Here is a 24,773-nt window from a genome sequence, read left to right as displayed (position 1 = left end):
TCCAAGTTATCTCATGAGACCCCGTTCTGGGCAGAGAGAACAGGGAGACATGGGGCGAGGCTGTTTCACAGGGGGACCTAGCGGTGCCGAGGTGCCCAGTTTGGAAACCATCAAGATGTTCATTACTACATTTTCAACGAGTGGCAGGATATGTCTTGCACACGCCAGTCCTTGCGCTCTTGTTCAACAAAATGGACTGCTGGCGGATCAATTCGATTCATTCCGACTCAGACACACCAAACAGCACTGAGCTCGCTTCCATTGCAATCAGCATTCTGTGTCCAGGGTGTTTTCAGAAGATTTGCGAGCATCTTTTGAACATAAGTTAGTGATGATATGTCCTTAAACCAAAATGTTTGCGCCCAACGACCCTGAGGTGTCGGGAGGTGCCGGTAGTGTAGTAGTTAAACTACACGTGTGGGAAACCAACACGGGATTTGGTTTCCACCGACACCTTGGTGTGGTGTGGTCTTGCCATGGTGAAAGGCAGGCGGCGTCACACAGCCTCAGCAGCTGAGTATGTCGTAAAGCCCCAATGACAACAAGGACAACAGAGATCCGAGCTTCTCATAGGCCAACCAACATGCTAAGAGTCCTGTCCAAATGCTTGAAAAACGTTTCTGTAGGCTTCGACTGAAAGTGACTTGAATGAAAATGTTATCCACTATACGCATTAATACGCCAAAACCGATTTCAGTTTCAGTGAACCGGAAGTGTATGCCTCTCACTATTTATACTAAGAAACAAGATAAATATGGCATAGAAAATCGGTAATTTTGAGCCACCTGATCCCTCGACTTGAAAAACTTTGAAGCAGTAGGATTTCTAGTAGGCTTTTAGCTTTGACGCTGAATCTTGTCGCAGTACGCGAGCTCCTGGCTGGAGCAAACACTGGTGTACCACAACGCAACCGTGAGGCTCAACCACGTGCGGTCCAATAGCCACGATTGGCGAGGGCTCCGTGGTTGAGACTCAAGATCAGTCGAGTCTCAGACGGTATGGACCGCACTGACCACTCCCGACCACCCACTTCGCCGAGCCGTCCGAGCATGGGCGGAAGCGAACTCATGTTACATGTTGCGCAGTACCCCCGCGTCTAGCAGCTCAGGTTGAACGCTAATTGACAAAAAATGTGCTGAAATGAAGCAACAGCCTATGATTCTAAATGTCTTATACATTACGGGCTGCGAGACAATGGCCACTTTTGCCAGAATTACTAGCGACAGGAGAAGCGCCTGTAGCAGCCCCATATGAAAGATCACGAAAAGGTCACGTTCGGGTCTATTTCGGCTCAAGTTAACATGGTCAAGCTATCTCGACACAAACAATCTGATTACACAATGCGGGGTTTTCACCCACATAATTACACAACAACGGCAAAACCAATGCAAATTAGAGCCGTGTTATTTCAGCTATGTGGAGTGCACGGCAATACGAAGGCTTAGCTGGCGAGGTACCTGTGCAGCGATGTGATGCATGAGCGACAGCCCAGCACCGGCTGAGCACCAGCCATGGGGCATACACCAGCCGTCAATCATCGGCCAGTCGAGCAGCCAAACATTAGCACTCCATTTGAGGTAACGAAGCGTCTCTACTCTTAGGCTGAATCAGAGGACTTCCGTCTCTTGCGAGGAATCGCCATGCGTTTTCTGTCGTATAACACATGCAACCGCTGCGGGAAACAACAAGCATAGCTTATAGGGCTTTCTGAGGACAAACAGCTTGGAAAAACTGGTCCAATATTGGGCCAAGGATTCAGGTGCATAGATGCCTTTACCTTTGAATTCTATCCTGTGATATTGCACCTTATTGCGCGGCGACACACCTGCTTGATTCCACGAAGCGACGAATGACTTTCCCACGTTCGGGCAGCCGCTGCGGTCTGCCCCTGTCGTCAGCGTTGATGCCCAGGCCCCGGAAGTTCCGTCGCACCACAGGCAGCGCCATGTTCTCCGCGTTGTCTGATGCTGTACTGTTTGCGTCTGTGAGTTTGCTCACAAAAACTGTCTCTCAAGCCTGAAAGCACCGGAGCCGGGAGGCGACTGGTGATCGTGTTCATCTCCATGCGGTTTTGCAGCATCTCAGTAATCACGGTGATTTATTCAACGTGCTGGATGTCGCGCTGGTTACCGCGATGGCTATCGTCCTCGACCGCGCCGACTTGATCGGTGCGATGGTTTCCGCGCCTGGTGGCCGCAGCCGACCTACACAATCCCAACTGCTGACGCTTCTTAGAGTGGCGGAGGCGGCGGCATCGTCGGCGAAGGCGGGCCATATCCGCCACGGACATCCGCCGCGTCAGCGGACGATCCGGGCGATCGTACAGCGGTCTGTGAGGCTTGCCGGGACGGTCGGCGATGATGCCCCTCCCTGACAGCTGCTGAGACGTTGGCCCCGTCTAGTTAGAGTAGCTCACACCCCTGTGACCGCGAGGCACCAACCGTCGTTGTAGGCACTCCTGAATGGTTCAGATGCACTGGCCGAGACTAGAAGGTCAAACTTTCTGGATGTTTAATGCTAAAGCAAAATGGCGACACTTAGCTCAATCGAACACTCGGCCGCAATCGGTCTTGTCGCCTGTCAGCTGGTGTCTCGACAAAAGATTACCATAACTGTTGATTGTTTGGCTCCAGTGACAAGTGCTGGAGTCTTTCTACATCAGACCGTATTGCTTATTGCATGGCTTATTAATCTTGCTGCCTCCCGGCGACCAAATGCCCGGGGTTGCGTGCAGGCTTGGCGAAATACTGTACGTAAAGCATGGACGGAAGAGTCACGGCATGAAGCTTCATTGATCGGGACACTCGGTCGATGGATGACGTCACATCACTTGCTTAGTTTGACCAGTGGCGTAGCCAGGACCTGGGCAGGAGCCAAATCAGGTCATTGGTAGGCCATTTAGCTCAGCTGGTCGTTTCAGTTGCTTTATTGGTCCTGTTTTGGATTCCGAAGACGTTTTTAGGATTGGTGTGCAATTTTGACGCCACGGGCTCCCAATTATCCGATTTTTAGAAGCCTTGTGAGCCTCTTAAGCTGCCAAATAAGTACTGGGGCTTTCGGCTTGAGGGAGGCCCGGCCACCTTACTAAGGGGGGGAGGGCATGACCCCAAAAGCTTCCCCTTGGCTACGCTCCTGAGTTTGACCTGACCGTATATCTGACCCGTCCTGTGTTGGTCGTCAGCCCGATGATCCAGCTCGTCTTGTGACTAGGCGTCGGCGCTTAACTCTGCCTGATAGGGAATGATGCATGACCGCTGATGTTCCGACTGTGCTGGTGTCTCAAGCCTGCGTCCACACTCGACCGTCCGCCGGCTGTTGGCACATCTACAGAAGCGTCGATCTACCCGTTCGTTCTGGCATTTTGTCTCGGCGTGGACCAGCAGCATTCGTCCGAACTACACTGATCGATGGGTTAGCAAAATCGCGCTTTTCCGTGCCACGCTAGCCGCCGCAGCCCACGATGTTTGTATGTGGTGTGACCGAGCTGCGCGCCACCGCACGGCGCTGCCAACCTTTCGTGCTGCACAGCCATTGATCACCTCAATTATTCAATCGGACCATGATGTAAGCGGGTAAATGCCGCCGAATCGTTATCGGTCGGCGGCGGTGTCCCCCGCCGGCTTCAGTGATCGGCTGGCGCGCGGCTGCGGGGGCCGGCGCGCGTGGGCTGTGTTATCTGCGGCCCCGTGGCTGGCGCGTGAAGTCGACGGGAAGCCTGGTCCTTTGTGCGGTGTCGTTAGTCTGCCGTAGACCTCATCGGTTCGCAGCGCCCGGTGACCGTCGGTTTTAGTTGTCAGCGCCTGTCTGTCCCGCAGTGAGAGTGTGGAATCCACAGTGTGTGTCCTACGGCACCACAGTGGGCGCCCGAGGCCCCACAGCGATTGTCTAAGGCCCCACAGAAAGCGTGCGAGGCCCCAGAACAAGCTTACACGGTGGTTCGACAATGCGTGTCTGGAGTTGTGATGGCCCCACAGCGAGGGCCTGGCGGTTCGAAAGTGAGCGTTTGACGTGTCCACAGTGAACATTTAACAATTCTCAAGTGAGCGGCTGACGGTCTCAAAGTGAGTACGTGACAGCCCAGCAGTGCGCGCCTGACGGCCCCATAGTGAGCAAATGACGGTTCCAAAGTGAGCGTCTGATGAGTCCGCAGTGAGCCTACGATAGTCCCACAGCGAGTGTCTTGAAGCTCCACAGCGAACCTCATTTAGGTCTTAGAATTTGTCAAGCGAACCCATCAGAGCAGTTACTTCAGCCCCGTCACCTGAGGTGCCGTGTAGTGTAAGCCGCAGTGTCTCCGCTCGGCGTGGTCGCGCGATCGCCCCGGAAGCCAGGTGGCGGCCAGTGCGCTCCGCGAACAGTGCAGTGTTCCGTGCCGCGGTGGTAAGCCTTCGACTCACGACTCGTGCTCGGTTCGACTCATCTCCTGGACGAGCGCCCGCGGGCAGAGGACAGGGACTGCGGCGCCCTCTGAGTGAGGGACGCAGGCAGCACCTTCCTCCGTCGGTCGGCGCAGCAGGCAGCACCGTCCTCCGTCGGTCGGCGCGGCAGGCAGCACCTTCCTCCGTCGGTCAGCGCAGCAGGCAGCACCTTCCTCCGTCGGTCGGCGCAGCAGGCAGCACCGCCCTTCGTCGGTCGCCGCGGCAGGCAGCACTGTCCTCCGTCGGTCGGCGTGGCAGGCAGCATCGTCCTCCGTCGGTCGACGCGGCAGGCAGCACCTTCCTCCGTCGGTCGGCGCAGCAGGCAGCACCGTCCTTCGTCGGTCGCCGCGGCAGGCAGCACCGTCCTTCGTCGGTCGGCACGGCAGGCAGCACCGTCCTCGGTCGGTCGGCGCGGCAGGCAGCACCTTCCTCCGTCGGTCGGCGCAGCAGGCAGCACCGTCCTTCGTCGGTCGGCACGGCAGGCAGCACCGTCTTCGGTCGGTCGGCGCGGCAGGCAGCACCTTCCTCCGTCGGTCGGCGCAGCAGGCAGCACCGTCCTCCGTCGGTCGGCACGGCAAGCAGCACTGTCCTTCGTCGGTCGGCGTGGCAGGCGGCACAGTCCTCCGTCGGTCGGCGCGGAAGATAGCACCCTCCTCTCCGTCGGTCGGCGTGGAAGGCAGCACCCTCCTCTCCGTCGGTCGGCGTGGAAGGCAGCACCGTCCGCCCCGTCTGTCGGCGCAGCAGGCAGCACTGTCCTCCATCGGTCGGCGCGGCAGGCCATGTACCGGCGGTACTTATCGGAGACCGGCACACTCAGGTGGGGCTTTGTTCTCATGGACAGGGCATGATCGCCGGTATGAACGGTTATATATGCTTACGTGGAATGCATGCGACAATGTCGCTCTCATAAACGTACCCTATTAGAAGTTCGAAGTTTTTTATTCTGAGTTATCAACCTTTAGTATGCTAGGAGTTACTGCTAAACGACGTAATCGAACAAACATTGGCTTTATGGATTTACGCTGTGTAGGACTTAATTGCTGCCGTGAGAAACCATGCCATGATCCATCGGGACCTAACAAGAGCAGAATACGTGCGACGCATTACGTTCTTGTAAACCTTGCCGTTCTTACCGTTCTTGTAAACCTACGCTATGCAGGACTTGCTTTGCTTCAGTGAGGGACCAGACCTTCATCGCCCTGGCCGGGGTGGAGGTGACTGGGCACGATTCAATTTATTCGTCTATAAACACAACGGGTGGGTCCCCGACCTCTTGAACTTAGAGAGTCTCTGCATGCCGTCTCTGTGGCCAGTTTGCGCAAGGATGGGCCCCATCTGCTTAGAAGGAACATTTTGCGTTAAAAATACTGTTTTGTTGTGGCTTGTTGATGCTTTACGACACACTCAGCTGCTGTGGCTTTATGGCGTCGGCTACTCCTCGCCCTCGCTGGGAGGACGTGCACCGCGGAGAGTCGAACCCCGTTCCAAACATTTCCTTCCGTGACGTTACTGATGACGTCATACAATGGACATGGGCTACTCGGCCGCCAATCAACATATTCGTGTACGTCATATTTGACGTTGATGTTATCACATACGTAAGTGTTTGCATCTTTTGCGACAGATAACAAAAACTGCATAGCGAAGCCCGGGAAGTACTTAACGATAGGTGTAGCTGCGGATCTGCGCTTGCACATATGAATGTGCATGGTGTGTAACATAATAATCATGCAATCTTCATATGCCCTAACCGTGCAATGGACCCGCATAAGTTTCTTGGTAGCATGTGAGCGTGAACACACTAAAAAGGCTAGTTGAGGATAAAAATCTCGTCCTCGCCAAACTATTCCCGTAACTTTCAATTTTCTAGTGAAGCTCGACTCAATCAATCATCACAGCCGGAATGTCCTGCCATGCCCGGGTAATAAAGAAAGCCTCTCACAAATGAACGGTTTGAGATATTGGTATTTGGTTTAAGGTCAGGATCTGACTTGTGTCGTGGGTGTTCATATTCGCACTTATATTCATTAGCGGGACACGTTGCGACGAAATTGCCGGCCATAAGTGATTTGCTGGGGCAATGCAGCTAATTTGTTTTAAAAGTACCTCACCACCAGACGTTGCACTTCAAAATAGCCAAATGCAAACGGTAACATTCTCTACAGAGCTTACACACCAGTCTAAACTTACCCCGTAATGGCATCTTACACAAAACAGGTCATCCCGTTTTACTGACGCGTTGTTTGACCAGCCAGGGGAATCGCGCACTCCTCCGAGGTACAGCGTGACGGTCCGTCACCCGGCTCGGGACACTCCTGAGAGCGGACGTGTGGAGCCCTGAGTAACCGAAGCCTCATGCGACGCAATATGGCCGTGTGCAGGCTGGCTGAGTACAGGTGCGCGTTGTGATCCTGTTGTAGCTGCCTTGTTGCGCCGATACAGTCTACGGTTGCAGAGCTTTCCTGTACGCCACGTCTTTGGTCTTGCTCTGCTTGCTCACTCGGGAACAGCCGACGTGACGCCTACTCCGGGAGAACACTGCTCGTGTTCTCCCGGGCAGTGCTCAGTGCTAGTGCGGGGCGAGTGCCCTAGTCCTGTTGAGAGCCATCACCTTGAAAACTGACCTCGGCTCTTATTCATAGTCCCAGCGTAGCTCGGCTTCGCAGGAAACGGAATCTTTTTGATCTCGAAGTGTATGTCAGATGGGATGAGCGGGATTTTTCGGGTGAAAACATTCGCTCTCTTGACTTTGTCTGCCATAATGACCGCCATTCAGGAGCTTGGAGGATCCAGACTTCGTAGGAGAATGATGTGCGATCCTTACCTGAAAGGCAAATGTGTGGTTGCTGTAATGATGGGTTCGGACTTTTGAGAAGGTTCAAAGAGAAGTTAACAGCCTTCCCTGGGTGTGGGTCAGTGGACACTGACCTGCAAATCCTTTTTCTCCTTGTTGCGTCTCCAGAAGCTTGCAGTTCTTAGCATCATGAGCGAAATATTTGGACGCCAGAATGACCTGCTCACTGAAGCAGCCCTGGTTTCCAAATAATGTATTTCGTAATATTTGCCAAAGAACCTCTTTGTGAACCTATCACTTAATTCGTATTTGCAAAAAAATTATCAGCACGCGGCTACCAGTTCCTTTTGCTGATCTGAAAGTTTCAAATGGAGGCGAGTTGAGATTCGCCAATGCTGATTCAACGGGGCAGGTCTGCTCGCACCGCACCAAGCAATACAGTCCGATCTGGACCGCACTGTTGTGCAAACTTTCCTCTTGTCACTTTGATTCAGTTAGTATAAGATTTTTTCGTCTAGGATCAACGGTTCTCGCGTTATTAGAGGTCAAACGGCGAAGTTCTCCATGTAGTACACAATACTGCACTGCCTAGGTTCTCTGAATCTGCAGTGTGCAAATAATGAAAAGTCTTGGACAGTAAATTTTGAAATGTGCTTTTGCACGCACCAGGGTGAAGAGGTGCATTGCATACCTCAGTAGAAGAAGCAGCTATTGGTTTATGCGTATTAGTGAGCAAAGGAAATCAACACATTTCAGGCTATTATCACATGATTGTAATTAATACCACTTCGGAATTATCAATGTGTGATCACCCTATTTCATTGCATGGTTTGAAAACGATCTATGATTCATAAAAACACCGGCCTAGCATGCATAACCGTAGGTCTGAATCACATGTTCTTAAAGCTATGCGACGACCTCCGAAGGATCCCGGCATTCCAGGAGCTCTGCCGCTCCATTGGAGAATGCCACCCGAATCTGGTGGTGGTTTATTCGAAGCAGTCTGCCGAGCATCGGTCCGTGTCGCAATGTCCACTGATCCGTGAGCACAGGGCCCACCAGACGCTTGCTGCAGGCCTCTTCGGTGACGTCTGTATAATGTGTGACGTCAATGGCCAGCAAACTCCGCCACTCGCCGCCCTGCTATCTGGGCGCTCATTGGCGCTCGGCCACGAGCTGTGACTGTGACATTTGAGGCACTTGGGAGCGGATGCACTCGTCTGCCCCCGAGCTGTTACCGACACGCGACACACGGCCACCTACGGCGCTACAGAATTAACCGAATGATATTATGCCACATTGGAGGTTAGGTAATCCAAGCTCGAGCGAAGTCAAGGGTGCAAATAAAGCAGTCGTCAAGGAGGAATTTTGTACTTTTGTGAGCGGTTTCACGTGCCAGATGTCGACTGGAAATGTGTGTCAGTGATGCAGAAGGAAAAAAGTATTATACATAAACTGAACCCCCCCCCCTCTCTCTCTCTCTCTTTCTCTCTCTCGTGGTTCTTATTTGCCATATCTTACCATATGTTATATACGGCAGGAGGGGTCTATGCAAATTAGACTAAACCCGTATTGGCCTGATTTTATGTTATTGAGACACGTTTACCAATAGACTTTTATAAGTGTGTGAAGGCTTTAGTAAATAAGGATGCGGAGTCTATGCAAATCTGCGTTTACCAGGCTTTTGTCAGGCATACATCCTGCTTGTAAAGGCAAAAAGAGGGGCAAGAATGCACCAATTTGACCGTAGTAGGATTGAATTTGGACGTACATCTAAGTGTCGATCGATGAGAATGAATAAAGAACGGACAGGATATCGGCAAGTCTTTGAAGAAGCCTCAGAACCACACATTCACTTCTGAGAATTTGCTATCACCTCTGAGTGCACTACGTGCCGTGTCGTCGTCGTTCGATGCATCGCTTCCCCCAATCTCGGATGATCACTCAACTAAGTCACCACGTCTCTAAAAGACCTTAGTGTCAATTTGTTTCTGTTTGTTTGGAATCAGTTTGTGCGTTCAGCCCACCTCCTCAGCCTCAGCCGACAGCCCACGTGAAAAAACACTTTTTGAGAAGGTAATGTAAAGTTTTCGCAGTTTAGGCTGAGCGTAAGACTGTCTTGTTGAGTGGTTGGTGCATGTGACTGTTTTACTATTAGCGTCAACACCAGTGACACCAGTGTATCTTAGTGCAGCAAATGGCCTGGCGGCAGAGGGTGTCGAAAAGTCCTCGCAGTTGTTCCAACCACGAGATAATTCGGATTATCTTTGCATGTACTGCGTCAAATCCTTTTCATTTTTTTGTAGAGCAGCTGACTTTTCGTGACACCATGTCTGCTCTGGGACTCGCTGCAATGACGAATTTTTAACGTTTTCCTGCCCGTTGTCTTCCATTTCTTCAGGATTATTTTTTAACCCGAGTGTCCGGATTGTTGGCTATGAGTTAGTCTTGGCAGCATGAATCTCAGCGCTCTCGGGTGAACTGCTGGTTTCGTGTGCGTGCGTGTGAGCCTCTATGACTTTCGTGCGTGTGCTGGTGCGTGTGAGCCTCTATGACTTCTGACTTACGACTTCCGACTCTTTCAAGGCTTAGAGAGGAGATCTCGACGACTGAAAAGTTGCTCTGCTTGTCTGGCCGGCTCATTATTCCGTAGTCCTCTGAGTACAGTGTCGTGTATATTCCTATAGTTTGAGACCATATTTGCTTACAGGAAGGGCATACTCGTTGGCACTGATGCTTCTAACCCCGTTTGTTTTGTCTCAGAATTTCAATCGGGCTCCAGAAATGATATTTCGTCTCTTGTGACACGTGTTTCTCAAAACCAAATTCATCCCACATTAGCGATGTTGGCCAGGAGGCCCAAATAATAGCAAAGCCGTGGACGGTTGCAACACTGGTACTTCGAAAAACTCTCTCTAGATGGCGGGAGTTCCGGCACTTCACGCGGCCTGTGCAGTGTCGTGTGCAGGGGGTGGGTTCGATCTCGACCGCGTGGTTTTGCCGGTCATGTAATGGACGTTCGTGTCCACGTGCTTTCATCAAATAAACAGGCATGGCCCTGTCGGGCCTGGAGGGCTTTCTGTCGGGACTGGCCCTCGGGTTGGCGATCGCCCTGTTCTGTGCGCTGCACTCCGGCCCAACCGGCGGCCCACCGGCCGAGGGGTGAGTACAACGCCACGCTCAAGGTCAGAGACCACGGGTTTAGTGCGGTCGAATCGCGTGAGTTAATACTGATTGAACCTTTTTCTCAGTAACATGAGAGGTTTGGAAGTTGTTGCTTAACGCAAGAAATCTAAACCAATATTTTTTGCCGGTCGGTGGGGATGTATCAGAATAAACAAAACATCGATATAAAAAAGTGTGCGACGGGCGCTGAAACGACCTATATAAGTATCTATGATAATTTCACTTCCATGGTACACCTCAATATGATCCGCACACCTTACACATGCATCAGTCGTACCCTGTGATACCGATTACGGCATGTACTTCAATTCCAGTTTCCGTACCCCAGAGTTCTTTGTACTATCGATAACAATTATACATCGATTTGCATAAAACCGTCTCAACGGCCGACGTAATATATTGGTTGCACGTGAGAGCACCGAGGGTTGATGTTTGGGTATCGATGGGTGGGTCACTTCCCCCTCCCTTCACATTGTCCAATTCCCGCCCCCCCCCCCCCCCACAACGGTGAGTTGCCCCAACTTCATGGAACTCACGGACAAGCGGGACATTCAAAATGGATGCTAATATCATTAAATGTAAAGGTTTTTATTATTGTTCGCAGGTAAAATGAACAAATTATATGAAAACCGCGATGTCATGTTCGGTTAAGTGGAGATTACCGGGGAAGTCACACTGAAAAAGCTTTGCGTTCGTACCGTGCCTACTGGAGTATTTTCTGTTTTTCCTGCATGCTGCTGGTTTTTATTATACGATATATATGTTTTTTAACTTCAGTCTAGCTTGATGCTGTTGTATGAGTGTTTTGGCGTTGTCAGCGATGTTTCAAGTTCTACAGACTGCAGCAAGCTGGATTATTTTGCCGCGGTGTCTTAAAGGAATATGAAAACAAACCGGCGATTATTAGCACCGAAAAACGGGACCAAATTGTCAACCCTGTACGCTCGGAAGAACCCTTGAAGTGTACCGACCTTCCCTTCGACGTAAATAGTCGATGTAACAGTCGCGAAAATCCGACGATCGACACCACGTAACAAACCGATAGCGGTAATCGTCCGACAATGACTACCAAAACAACACTACCCGTGTCGAACATGCTTTACGCGTGTGCCGCGTTGAAGGCCACATCCCACCTTGCGGCTATCGGCTTGAAAAGTATACACTGAACTGTTGCACAATTTATAGTGCCGGCGGTTTATTCTGTGCAGTTATACGATGTCCGGTTCTTTCAGCATGCTGACTTCAAAATGCAAACAGGACTGTATCTTTCAGGTGCCTGTTGGCTTGTTCTAGTTAACAGACGCTCGATTGGTTGAGCCATTTTGACTCCCTCCTGACGATTTTTAGAAAGTAATTTGGGAACGTCGCGGCGTAGCCGCGCCAAACTTGGCATAGCCATAGACATCTGAAAAGTGGATCTTTTTGTACAAAAACAGGTCTATCATATCACTTCGACGACCTATGGCAGATCAAAGTCAAGCCGTGGCTGTCAGCGAAGGCGGTTTGAAGGAAATGTTTCAGTCTGGTGTGACAGCGGAGTGTTAGAGGAAGCCGTACATATCTGAACTATGCTCTGTTTATCGTAAGAAAGAACGGAATTAATGTACTGCCAACGACTTTGCACGTTTTTTTTTTTGCGTGTGGGTCATTATTCGAGTGTGCTGTAGCCCAAAAATTACCGGTATCATGACCGGCATCGCTTTGGTGTCACGGTAATATTTTACGCAGTGAAAAGTTGTTATATTGTTTTACTTGTATATTTCATTGTCTTTTTATATATTTTATATGTTTTAGTACCTACTTACCAGTGAGTGAAAAATCTAATCTAGCGTCTGAAAGGATTCTTGAGGCACAAAGTAGGGAAATTGTTTGTAATGTGTATCAACGTTTTGCCGAAGACCGGGGCATGAAGTTGAAGGCGGGAGACAACGACGCCGTTCGGGAGAGTCCATTATTAAGAACAGCTGTAACGTTAACGTATTAAGCAGCTGTAACGGGCGTTGGGAAGACTACAGTCTACCGCATAGAACGTGAAGCCCAGAATGGTGCCAGACTGAATTCGCCAAGCCGATCCCGACCAGCTGCAGCAAGACCAAGGGTGGATCGAGATTCGTTCGATGTTTGCGCGATGAGGAGAATGGTACACCAAATGTATATCGACGGAAAACATGTTACTCTGGACACCACCACGGATGCCCTTCACGAACAGCTCGGCGTCACCATGTCTATATCCACCGCAAGAAAACACCTACTCGCGAACTGATTTAAGCACTGAAGGATCGACAAGCGCAAAATCCTGATCGAGAAACCCCATATTGCAGCAACGAGATGCCATTTCTTGCGGGAGATGAGGAGGCTGCGTAGAGACGTTCCCGATAGCAAAATCATTTATACCGACGAGACATGGTATAATCGGTACGATATGGAGGACTTGGCGTGGCTGGACGGTAGTCAAATCAACGGACGGAAGAACGCCATTGGAAAAGGACAACGTTTTATCATAGTCCATGCCGGCTCTTCAGAAGGATTCATACCGGGCGCACTTCTCCACCTCAGGACCGATGGCAAAAACGCCGACTACCATACGTCGATGAACGCCGACTGCTACGAGAAGTGGTTCACCGAGTGCCTGCTTCCGAACGTGCCAGAGCACTCCGTGATCATCATAGATAATACCTCATATCATTCCCGTTTGTGCCAAAAAGTGCCAACTTCTAGCTGGCGTAAAGCGGAAATCCAGGAGTGGTTGCAGCAGGCAGGTGTGACCATCGACGAAGACATGGGGAAGATGGAGTTGCTGGAGCTAGTCAAGTCCCAGAACCGGAAGAAGGAATATTTTCTGGATAACCTTACTAGAGGTCGTGGTCATCGGATCGTTCGCCTGCCGCCGAATCGCTGCGACTTGAACCCGATAGAGTTAGTGTGGGCACAGATGAAGCGCGTGATAAGACGGGGGAACTTGACGGGGCAGATGGAGGAGGTGGAGCGGCTGGTGGAGGCAGTTGTCGCAGCTGTCTCTCCAGAGGACTGGAGTAAGTGCTGTGAGCACGTCAAAAAGCTGGAGCAGCAGTACTGGACGAATGACGGGCTGCTAGAGGATCTCCCACCAGTTGCCGTAACAACCGATGATAGCAGCGACTCCGGCACCGACTCCGGCAGCGACAACGATGAATGAGAACAGTATGACACATCGATCATGAGAAGTGTTTCCGTTTCGTTCTTTTCAACTGACTTCGTAGCGTTTACGTGGATGTGTCATGTATTTACGTGTGGGGTGTTTGAGCTGGATGTATTGTACATATATCTACAGCTGAATGTTCAGCGTTTTGTCGAATACCTTTAATAAAACTGAGCGAATTAATTTTCTGTGTTTGGGATTTTCCCATGTTATTCATGAAACAGCACCGATTTGGAGAAATGACCGACTGAAAGTATAGCATAACTTGCTTTAAAGGTAGGCAATGAATTTAGAACGAATAAATAGCTGCCAACGAAAATAACCCCAGTGCCAAATATATATATATATATATATATATATATATATATATATATATATATATATATATATATATATTTCGACCAACCGTATAAACATGAAGTTGCTGCAAGCAATGCAAACATCCATAACTGCTATTGCTTCGAGAGATCCGCAGTGCTGTCCTGCAGGCCTTCCGACCAATTTTGTTGAGTTTGGAAAAATTTCAGCGTGATGTTCGTGACGAATTTAACGACCAGCTTTAATTCCGTTCTTTTTTACGATAAACAGAGCATAGTTTCTTAGGCAATAAAACATTCTATGTTAGGATTACAGCAACTTGCATTGACCTAGTGTCAGGTCAGACCAAGGTCAAAACGATCGGGCTTTTTTACTGGAAAGCTTGCTTTATGGGGTATTTCAAAGCTCATTTTTAATTCCGTGATAACAAAGACCGCAACAGACATCTTCCATGGACTTCTCAAAGTTTGGAGTGGGTCACTGACCTAAAATGACCCATATCAATTCATTGTCATAAACGCACCGCATATCGTAATATAGGAGCGTGCCGCGCGTTGGTGCGTATTGGAATTCCAAAATAAAAAGAATGTCGTAGCTTTTCGGTCACCATGACGTTCCAAAGGTCAAACAAGGTCATTGATCCCAATTTAATATCAGTGACCATTTGCTTGGAACAAGAATGAAGGTTCAAGGCGGTTGCATGAGGAGGTATGGTGGCACTTTGGATTGGAGTTTGATCTTTCTCAATTTGATCCTTCAAACTCCGACCTGGAGTTTGACCTTTGACCTTACCTGACTCGAAGGTCAAGGCCCATGGACCTCAAATGATGAGATAAGTGAGTTCACATACAGACCAACCCACTCTGTGAATTTTTGTAGGCCCCTCATAGGCTTCGACAGGTCTAATGATCGACGTAACTTCATAATGATCATGAGGACGCATCAATTATCAAGGATTTGGTATGGTCAGGAATGGTCGTGCCGCAGTTATCATGAATTATCTCCTGTCATTGATGAGAGGAAGCTTCACGTATGTAAGACTGCTTTGTGGTTAAGCCAGAAGACGGCAAGACGACCATTTCATGTCTGAGGGGAGGCCCCGCCCCAGTGCATTAGACGGCCCGGTCACAGATTATTTGGATAGTTTCGATGGTTTTGCATGACATGAGACATGTTTCGACGAATAGGAGATTCCATTGACTTCCAAAAAGGTCTTGTGATGAATGAGAGGAAGTCCCAAGCAATCAGACAACCATACGGTACGAGGCCCTGCCATAACCGCGAGAGAAGCCCCACACAGACCAAGATGTCTTGGAAATGGCGTTTGTGATACGTCAGTCGGCCCTCGCCGTGCCGGACATGGTCATAGCGCGGGAAGGCTAAGAGGACTAACAGGAGGACCCATCAGCCCTTCCCAAGACTAGGATCAGTTCCTGCCGTGAGTGGAAGCCAGTCTCGTTCCGGTCAAGAGGAGGCGCCAGTGATGTGGTGGTATAGGCATGTAGCCATGCATTTGGGTGATTTTTGAGCCTGTCGTTAGTTAAACTAGGATTGCTGATGTCAGCAAGCTCGGTATGCACACTCGAAGAAGCAAACACACGCACGCATTCATGTGAGCGTCGTTATCATGCCGTTGTGTGGTCCTGGTGTGAAGCTTCGTTCAATCGGTAACCAAAAGCAAGCCAAGCTTCTGAAGCAGATCGGAAGCATGATCACACTTTTAGTGGCCGAAATAATAACCGGGGCAAAGTGGAGTACTTTTTGAGCCGTGGAAAAAATACTCCGTGAGCCTTTCCTATCGGCTGAGAACCAGTAACGCACGTGTGGCCTAATCAAGGTATGAACCTGAGAACGGGCGCTGCTTTAGATGTGGTGGACCTACCAATATACAAAAAATAGCTTTTACTGACAGGGGTCTTATGTGGATTTCAGCAGAGGGTTGAATCAAAGATCAGCTCGATATTTGCATGTTCCAAATAGGGGTAAGATGGTTCTCTTGTGATTCGACGACGAAATGGAGAGGGGGCGGGGGGGGGGGGGCGTAAGAACATTTTCGCGGCGTCCGAAAAGCATCAGCTGCGTTTGGTCCGCGTTCACTTTTAAACCATTGGCACCGAACCAAAACCTAAGCGAAGCCAGGCCACATTGCATACGAGCGACGATGCTTATCGACTGTGCTTGGAGGCTGGGGACACAAAGTTGCATGTGGACGACCTCTGCGTGTCACACTGACCCCGGCCCGAGTGAACGCTGCCATGCGGCCGTACCCCCGGCCGACCGGCCGGTTATCGCGCAGCAGCGAGTAGCCAGGCGGCACTGGGAGGCGCGGCGTGTTGGCCAGCTTCGGCCGTATCTCGGCGAGTGAGAAGAGTTCGTACTCGAACTAGCTGAGCTCGTGGGAGAGCTCGAGTACCTCGAAGTTGAAATTATGGATGTTGAATTGGCCTATGAGAAGGCCCAGCCCGGTCCTGTCTGCTTATCTTCCGTCCAGCGCTGCCTTCGACTCCTCGGTGTCGTTCTTCGAGACAGTGATGCAGACTCGCTTCATGAAACTCGCACATAAATGTTCGTGGTACAATGACATCGTTTATCTATGTTGGTGGTACACTGACATCGTTGATCTGACACAGGCTTGTCTAGTTTTCTCGGACTCTGCATGACAAAGCCTGGTTTGCCGTTCTGTACACAAATAACATAGTGTATACGATTTTTTAATTGTATTATGATGATGCCGAGTTTTAAGGGTGCGTCTATTGCAAATGTTCATGTAGTGCCCAGGTAGACTATAGGTATCCGCGAACTTATGAAGTCCAGCCTTCGTGGGTATCAGTGTAGCTGGCTCGCCTTGTCGTTTGTATTGGTATGTCATTAGTTCTCTGGATGGCCTGCAGGACCATTTGTCCCATGCACCGCCCATTTCTGCCGTATGCCTCGCACCACCTCATGTGTGCCGCTTCTTCGACGGCTTTCGCCTTGGCCGTGCTCAGGGCCTAGCATTAGCAACGCAAATGCATTTCCCTTGCCAGGGGAGGCCTATTATACCAGTGGGGCCAGTTTCTGCAGACCACAAAGACCCACTTGTCAGGAGGTCGCACAGCCGCGCGGCGAGTGCTGACGCCTGCCATTGGCCACGTGCGGGGACGATGAGAAGTCTCAGTGTAGCGCAAGCGCGGCAACGACCATCATTCAAATGTTGAGTGGTTGATGTTGGGTTGACTTCAATGAAAGCTTGAGTGACCGCTGCCGCACCTGGCACACCGTATTACACCCGCGCCAGTGTCTCTGGCCAGTAAACGCTTCTGGCGTTCGGGTGATGCAGAAGCCTGGCGCCTGTCTCCATAGTCCGACCGCTGGCTCGCGGCCAACGATAGGGCTTTGCATTTAATAGCAGTGAAAGGCATCACCTCGGGAGATGCCTCACGGGTCATTAAACGGAAATCGTTTGGAGGCATCAGCATGTATTGTTTGGTTGGTACATATGAATTAGTTTCGGCCTACGTGTCATGCTCACCAACATGTCGTTTCCACGGCACATTCACAGGCACGTTAAAATCGGTAAGTTTGCAGTCGGGACTTCTTGGTTTTGTTTGCGCATCAAATTCAGGCTGCAGCCTTTTGACTAACTACATAATGGTTCGAACAGCCGAGGGACACCGCCACCGGTAGTGACGAGAAGGCGCGTGCCACAGACCAAATCATCTTGAAATTTAACGTCACGCATATGGCACGGTATAGTAAGAATAGCCAAGAAATGATATCTGCACCGTTCAACCCCCTGCCTTCCCGCAGAAATCAGCCAATGGTGTTGCCCCTGCAAACAGCAGTAACCATTACATGAATATCCCAACATCGTTTGCTAATGGCGCAAAGCGTCGTACTCAAATGCACCACTCTTTTGCTCGTTTGCTCAGGCGGATTATCAGTGACCTCTGAGTTGCGGGTTCGAAACGGTCGCATTACGCTCTCGCATAGCGCAGGTACCCTATGATATTGGCGGTATTTCACCACACGTGGCATTTAACATTCACGTAGCATTGCGTGAATCTAATGCTGTATGGCTTTCCGCGCTGACAGAGGTACTTGCCTTGAAAACAATGCTGCCGTTTTGTTTAATTATCCTTTCCGAAATTAAAAATATCCAGCTCTGTCGGACGCGTGTTCTTCGGCTCTGTGTGTAGTCGTAAATTGTCGAACGTAGATGTACCTCCCTCTGTTTATAAATTGCCCGCAGTGAGTCTAAAATTTGTCATATGTCTTGACATCAAACCATCTTCTGACGGCTTGCGAATCGCTGGAGGTCGCTCTTGCGTGAAGCCTCCTAGCCTCTGCCTTTGGTCTCCGCCATGCGCCTTGCGTCCTTCGGCCTACCGCGGATTATGGTGCGGCACGGCTCCATGGGGTGAGCAACGCTTGCCCGTCACCTGGGGGGCCTCCCCGCGAGCAGCACCCATGCCGGAGCGGCCCATGGGCGTCAAGGCCTCGTCGACAATGTGTGGCGCGGCTGGCGGCTCCGTTCATGCGTAAGTTCGCCCAGAGGCAGCCAGGGCCTCGCGGGTGACCTACGCATGCTAGCATGCATAGGTTCTCCGCGACCTTACATGACCTAGGTCGATTAGACGCGCGTGACTGCTGCTTCACAGCAGACTCGATTTTGTCGTTAGCAACTGCATAATATGATAGTGGAGCCCACGTATGCATGATGTACAGCCCAGGGACGTAAAGGGCAGGGACTGATCGAGTGGCCAAGGCTGCTGACGATCCCTTGCTACGAGACTGTGGCACCGATCCCCACGAAATCCCCACTATTTGTTTTGCTGATTTCTTTAACGCGTGCTTCCCAGTACATGGTGGTGGTAAGTTGGGTAAAGGACCGCCAAAAGCAGCCGCATTCCAAAAGCATACGTAACGGTCGAAATCGGCTGCTGCCCATCCTGCGCTTCGGTACTATAGAACAAATCGACACTAAACGTGTACAATGTGATGCACCGTGGACGGTAATATCATTTTCAGGTTATGGTGACCTGAGGTCAGGCCAGCGGTTATCATAACGCCCGAAGGCGCCGAAATCCTAGAAATTGCGCAAAACACCATGACTGCATCGAAAGGTGCAACAATCGGCACAATAGGGATCGTCTGCAGGTGATTTTGATGTTTTAAAGGGGATGTTACACATTTAGAGGCATTAAAGCAATGATCAGATGTGGTGATATAGCCCCAATTTTAACTATTGGTATACTTTGAAGTGGAAAAGACTGCACCAGATAACGTAGTTTCTCCATGTTGTAGATATGCCCTCCAATTCGTTATCGTTTGATTGGGCATCGCACCCTGCACAACATTTATTGGGAGCCAATTGACAGACGTTTTATCTGGAAATCGTCCTTACAGACACCAGATAGGAACGACCCGACAATTACATATTTCTTGGGCTTGATTACCGCATGACCAATGGACTGGCAGAATGTGAATGACGTTATGAGAGCACCATGGACGCTTTGTGATATTGAAATAGTTTGCACGAAATAGTCCACCTTTTCGCGGGCATTTAGCTCAGAAACTGGGAGGAGTTTAGGCGTTCATGAGTTTAAATTTCTGTTGAGCTGTTTTAAATTTATGTTTTGAATTTGTTGAAAATTCATGAACTGCACCGATTGATCTTCAGTATGGCTATTTCAGACTAACGCCCATACAAAGGTGAAACACTTCTCTAAAGATGATTTTCGGGACGTTTGACACGATGTAAGGTCACCATGTGGTGAAAATGATGTATTACCGACCACGACGCATCGAGTGGTGGAGGTTTATGGCGGTGGGTCAAATAGGTCCGGAGCGTCGGATTTGTAGCAAGTTTAGTCGTGTAACTGTATGCGTTTTTGGCGCATCCAATGGCAAACATTTTGTTTTGACCAGCCAGTTGGGCTCGGAGATAGGGATGTTGGTTAGCCGATAACGCTGGTTTAGGGTGCCGTTTTTGTGATCTTTGGCCTGATCCAAGGGCACAATGCTCTGAAAAAAGTGGCTATCGACCATGACGTATCGAATGGGGAAGAGTTGGTGGTTCAGCCCCACAGGTTCGAGTTTGGTCGATGATTCGTCCCTGCCTGTGAGAGTCATGGAGGGGGGGGGGGGGTCCAAGCACGATCGTCGAGTCTGTTCTTCCCATGCAGCACCGTATGGTTGATGTTGAGATGTTGAATTTGGAGGGAAATCGGGTACGTGCTCCATGAATGGAACGTGTGTTCCACACGATTCGTGCTCAGAGTCGGATTCAACAGTCATCCAAAATTTGGGTAAATCATGCTTGTCTGTCCAACTTTGTTGAGCCGACGGTTTATTTAAAATCACGTTTTGAAAAGTTATTTTAATTCAAATGATGATTCGGCTCTCAGCCATCTAAGCCGGATTCTGTTTGATTCACATGGTTTTGGAGTAGCCACAACTTGCCCCATCCCCCTATCTATGTTACAGCACAAAACAACATGTCTTTATCTACGGAGCAGCGTTTTTCCTACCCTTTCTGTGCGCCTTCCCTTCGCACTCTTTTTTCTTCAATCGCTACTGATCCGCATGTTCCCTTGGCTGAATCTCTTACGAAAAACTGCGCCATGATCCCAATCTCTCACCATTCTCATAAAAAAACATGTGTCGCCTCTCAGCCATCGCACTCCAACTAAAGATGAAAATTCGGATTCACAGGTTTTCGAATGATGCGAGTCCTGGAACTCAAACAACGCTTATTCCAACCCTGAAAATCAGGATGTTGACACTAAAGACCATGCTGAATCCTGAAAGTCATCATTAGAATATGCAACTTAAGGTACCCAATAGTATTTGTGTTAGGTGTTTGTGTTTACTTCAGATAAGATCAATTCGACACCAAAGATCGGTCCTACCGCAGGCTGAGTCGCTAATCGTCCTTTTTTGCATGGTATTAGGTCGAGATTATGATGCAAGTACTCGAATCTATCCGAGCACTTTTGAATCTCAAACCAAACTATAAATCTGAATCTGAATCTGAACCTGGATCCCAAGCCACCTACCCTAGGAAGGATGTCATCTCTAACCCGAGCCCAGCGCCGGCTGTGCCGTCGCATTGTGTGGCACCGTTCACCTCAATCTGGCGCGAGCGCTATATTTACTGCGGGCGGGCGCGTGCGCCGTGGCCGACGGGTCGATGGAGTGGTCGGCGGCCGCCCGAGCGTCGGTTGCGGTCGCCTTGCATCCCTCCGTCGAGATGTTGGGATCGCCTGCCCGCTTCGCCGCCCTGTGAGTAGCTCCAGCGCGCCGCCAGCCCCTCGCGCGTGTCCCGTGCCGCCCGGCCGGCCTGCCAGCCAGCCAGCCAGCCCGGCCAGGTCAGCCACAGGTGTCCGCTGCCGGTCGGCCCGTCAGCTGTCCGATCAGCTGCTCCTGATGGCTCGGTATTAGTGAGCGAGGTCAGGGATGGCCAGACTGCAGCCAGCCCGGCGCCGCGCTGCAGGCCTGCCGTGCACCGACTCCTGCAGTTTATTGTTCATGCATCTGTGTCGCTCACAGCCCTTCCGTTTGAATTTTTGTTCTCACTTTTTTTGTCTCACGTATCTCTCCTTGGCTTTCTTCTCTCTTTTTCGCTTTCCTCTCCTCGTTCTCTCTGCCTTCTATCGGCTTTCCTTTGCCTTCGTTATCGGTGTTCTGACAATTTCGCTTTCTTTGCTACTTACGTTGATAATGATGCCCTTTCCGATGTCTGAAGATTTTAGTTTTGCTGCGTGTATCAGTGCAGTGATCTAAGGAATTGAATTCTTACCGAATAGTCGAGAAGCGCCTGATCTCTTTCTGAGTTCCGGTCTTCTCTGTTCCCCTTCATTTGATCTCTGTCTCCATCCTGCCCCTCCCCTCCCCCCTTTCCACCGGCGGGTGGCTGACAGAGCAAATACCGACAGCTGTGTCCCGGCCAGCCTTATGACGCCGACGCGGCCCCGCTGCAGCCGTTTGGCGAGGTCTGAATACCAGACTGTGATGGGTCCGCGGCACCAGAAGCGGTCTCCGTAGCTCAATGGAGCCGTCGATGCTGTGGTTTTGATCCCAAACAGTACTGCTGACCGGTCGCGCACTTACCCACGATGCATGGGGAGAACGCAAAGTGTTTTGTTGAACCGCTTTGTTGCGTTTAGTTCTATTTATCCATCCCGAAAGGAGACGGATGCCTCGTTAGCCAGGCAGGAGTCCAAGTGATGCACGTTTTCACCGTGGCAAGTGCCTGTTCATGTCCGTGAGCTTTTGTCCCTGCTTTCCAACGTTTCAAACGAAATTTTTGATAGACCAAGAGGAAAACTATCGCTGGGAAAGGGAAACGATTGCCAGAACCCCTCGATAAATTTGTTGAATTGCATTGCTAGCAATATTCGGGTGGGATTGATAATTCTGGTATACTGTCATGTCGACCACCGCAACGCTTATGGCCAACTTTTCACACACAAATATACAGCTGATGCTGGCCAATCTGGGAAAAGCGGCTTACCTTCAGAATCGCGCAAAACGGCTTTTGTTTGTTCGAAGCGACCATCGGGCGGCATTTTGGTCGTGTGAGATGCATTAATTTGTGTGTCTGTGCGTGTTTTGTGCTTAAGCACGCTGTTTGAGCTGCAGCTCATATGGATGGGAGGCTTTGCTAATGCGTGCCACATATCAGCAAATTGGGCACCAGTCAAAATCCCTTCAATACTGGTGAATACGTTTACCGCAAAGACAAGCTCGCACTAGGTAGCACGGAGGACTGTTCGCGAGGATGGAATGCGAATGTTATTGCGCGAAATGGCCTTGAAAGCGCCAAGCGCCCGGAAAACAGGATATTGCTGAAGTCTGATAGCGAGCAGCTTATAGACGAGCAGTCGGTCTAGAACCCTCTTCTATTCTCTCTGTGATTTGAAGGCTTTACAGGCACCTCCCGACTTCCCAGCATCACTCGACAATGACTGTTACAGCTCGGTTTGTGCTGTGCTGTAACGCGAGCCATGGGAACGCCGACAGTCGGCCTGAGATGGTAGTGTTAGGTGCGTTTGGTGTAAGGCGGTAGCGGAGCTTAGAAATGCAGTGTTGCACAATCGATGATGTTGTACTCGGACTCGCTCCACGCAAGCCAGGCACGGTTGTCGCGGCATAGAAACTCGGCTGAGGCAATGCTGGGGTTTGGTTGATGCAGTTCAGCGAGGCTCCGCGTATCTCGGTTATGGAGTACTTGATTGGAGCACTGACCCAGCACTGTGCCGCCGCGCTGGGGTCTCGTCAGTCCAGTGTCCGGGATTGATTGACGCTACATTGCAGCTCGGCGATGCGGCACTCAGCCTCAGTTTATGCGGGCGGGGGGCCAGGCGATGCAGTACTGGGGCTCGGTCATGCAGAATGTGGGCGCGGCTTATAGAGTGGCGGGGCTCAATGATGTAGTACTGGTACTGGGAAAATGCAGCACTGGAGCTTGGTGGTGCAGAATGTGGGCGCGGCTAATACAGTGGCGGGGCTCAATGATGTAGTGATGAGGATAGATACATGCAGTACTAGGTCTCGATGATGCAGCACTGCAGCTTGGCAATGCAGGACTAGGGCTCCGTTATACGGACAGGGGTCTTGGTAATGGGCTACTGAGGTCCACTGATGCAATGCTGGGGATCGACGATGCAGCACTGCAGCTTGGCAACGCAGGACTAGGGTTCGGTTATGCTGACTGGCGTCTTGGTAATGGGCTGCTGAGGTCCTCTGATGCAGTGCTGGGGATCGATGATGCAGCACTGCAGCTTGACAACGCAGGACTAGGGCTCCGTTATGCGGACTGGGGTCTTGGTAATGGGCTATTGAGGTCCACTGATGCAATGCTGGGGATCGATGATGCAGCACTGCAGCTTGACAACGCAGGACTAGGGCTCCGTTATGCGGACTGGGGTCTTGGTAATGGGCTACTGAGGTCCAGTGATGCAGTGCTAGCGATCGGTAACGCAGTGCTGACACTCGGTAGGTACGCTGCGTGCACTCCGTAATAGAGCACTCTGGTTCCGCTGATGCAGTCATGGGGTTCGGTGATTCAGCACTGGGGCTCGGTAATGCAGCCTCGGGATCTCGTTTATACAGTGTTCGAGCTCGGTGATACAGTACGGGAGCTGTAAGTGGTGTTTGGCTAGGTAGAGGTAAAAAATGATTAAGTGTTCCACCAACTGACCCTTGTGTGGTGTCGCTTTTCCTTCAGACAATGATCTTTGTGGAAACTAATGAAAGCGTTACATCTGAATTTATATTATCTGTCTTTAAGGCGCTGAAGGAAACACAATTTGTGATTCATCTTTCTCTAAGTGATCGGAAAAAGTGCAATCCAGAATGAGTGATCAATTTTTAATCATTTCCTGACCCGTGATGTCTTCAGTAACCCCAGCGTCAAAAAAGTTTATGTTGGTAAAATCATCGGGCCATCACTTGCCCTTGAAGCTAGTACGATCGGCTCCCAGGTTCTGGGCGTACGACGACGTCGCAGGTACTAGTTAGCGCGGCTTGAGTCGAGGCTGAAAACGTCCCATGGCTGCCGAGTTAAGAGATTATCCCACAACACAGCGTAGCTTTAGATATGACGCCAGCACATAACGGGCGTTAGATATTAAATATATATATACATATGTATATATATATATATATATATATATATATATATATATATATATTGTCAGACGGCACGTGGCATCTTTTTTGCACGCGCAGAAACCTTTTCCGTTACTTGATCGAAGTCAGACAGATGGCGTAACGGGTTCATTTATCAGCAGGTCAGTTCCCACAGTCGATGGCGGATGAAGAAAAGCTGTGTCATACGTTACAAACAGCATGATTTGCAGTTTCCGTCACCAGGCACACGCGTAGTACGTGC

The 24,773-nt window shown here is 50.3% G+C and overlaps 1 protein-coding gene across 6 annotated transcripts in view; it reads left to right on the top strand.

Annotated features, from left to right (window-relative positions):
- Window positions 1–24,773, top strand: part of LOC119102581 (NADP-dependent malic enzyme) — a 45,733-nt gene that overhangs the window by 1,418 nt on the left and 19,542 nt on the right. For 2 of the 6 annotated variants that reach the window (XM_037225990.1, XM_037225991.1), the window contains exon 1: window positions 10,228–10,374. The exons of 1 other annotated variant lie outside the window; for it this stretch is intronic. In XM_037225990.1, the coding sequence (XP_037081885.1) occupies window positions 10,265–10,374 (110 nt within the window). In that variant the 5' untranslated portion in view covers window positions 10,228–10,264. Of the gene's footprint in view, window positions 1–10,227; window positions 10,375–18,042; window positions 18,415–21,123; window positions 21,161–24,773 lie in introns of those variants that run through there. 3 more of the 6 variants (XM_037225993.1, XM_037225992.1, XM_037225995.1) reach the window with 3 other exon arrangements.

This window comes from Pollicipes pollicipes, unplaced genomic scaffold, assembly GCF_011947565.3.
Source record: "Pollicipes pollicipes isolate AB1234 unplaced genomic scaffold, Ppol_2.1 Scaffold_5724;HRSCAF=6776_pilon_pilon_pilon, whole genome shotgun sequence".
NCBI lineage: Eukaryota > Metazoa > Arthropoda > Thecostraca > Pollicipedomorpha > Pollicipedidae > Pollicipes > Pollicipes pollicipes.
This window is presented reverse-complemented; position numbering and strand designations above follow the sequence as displayed.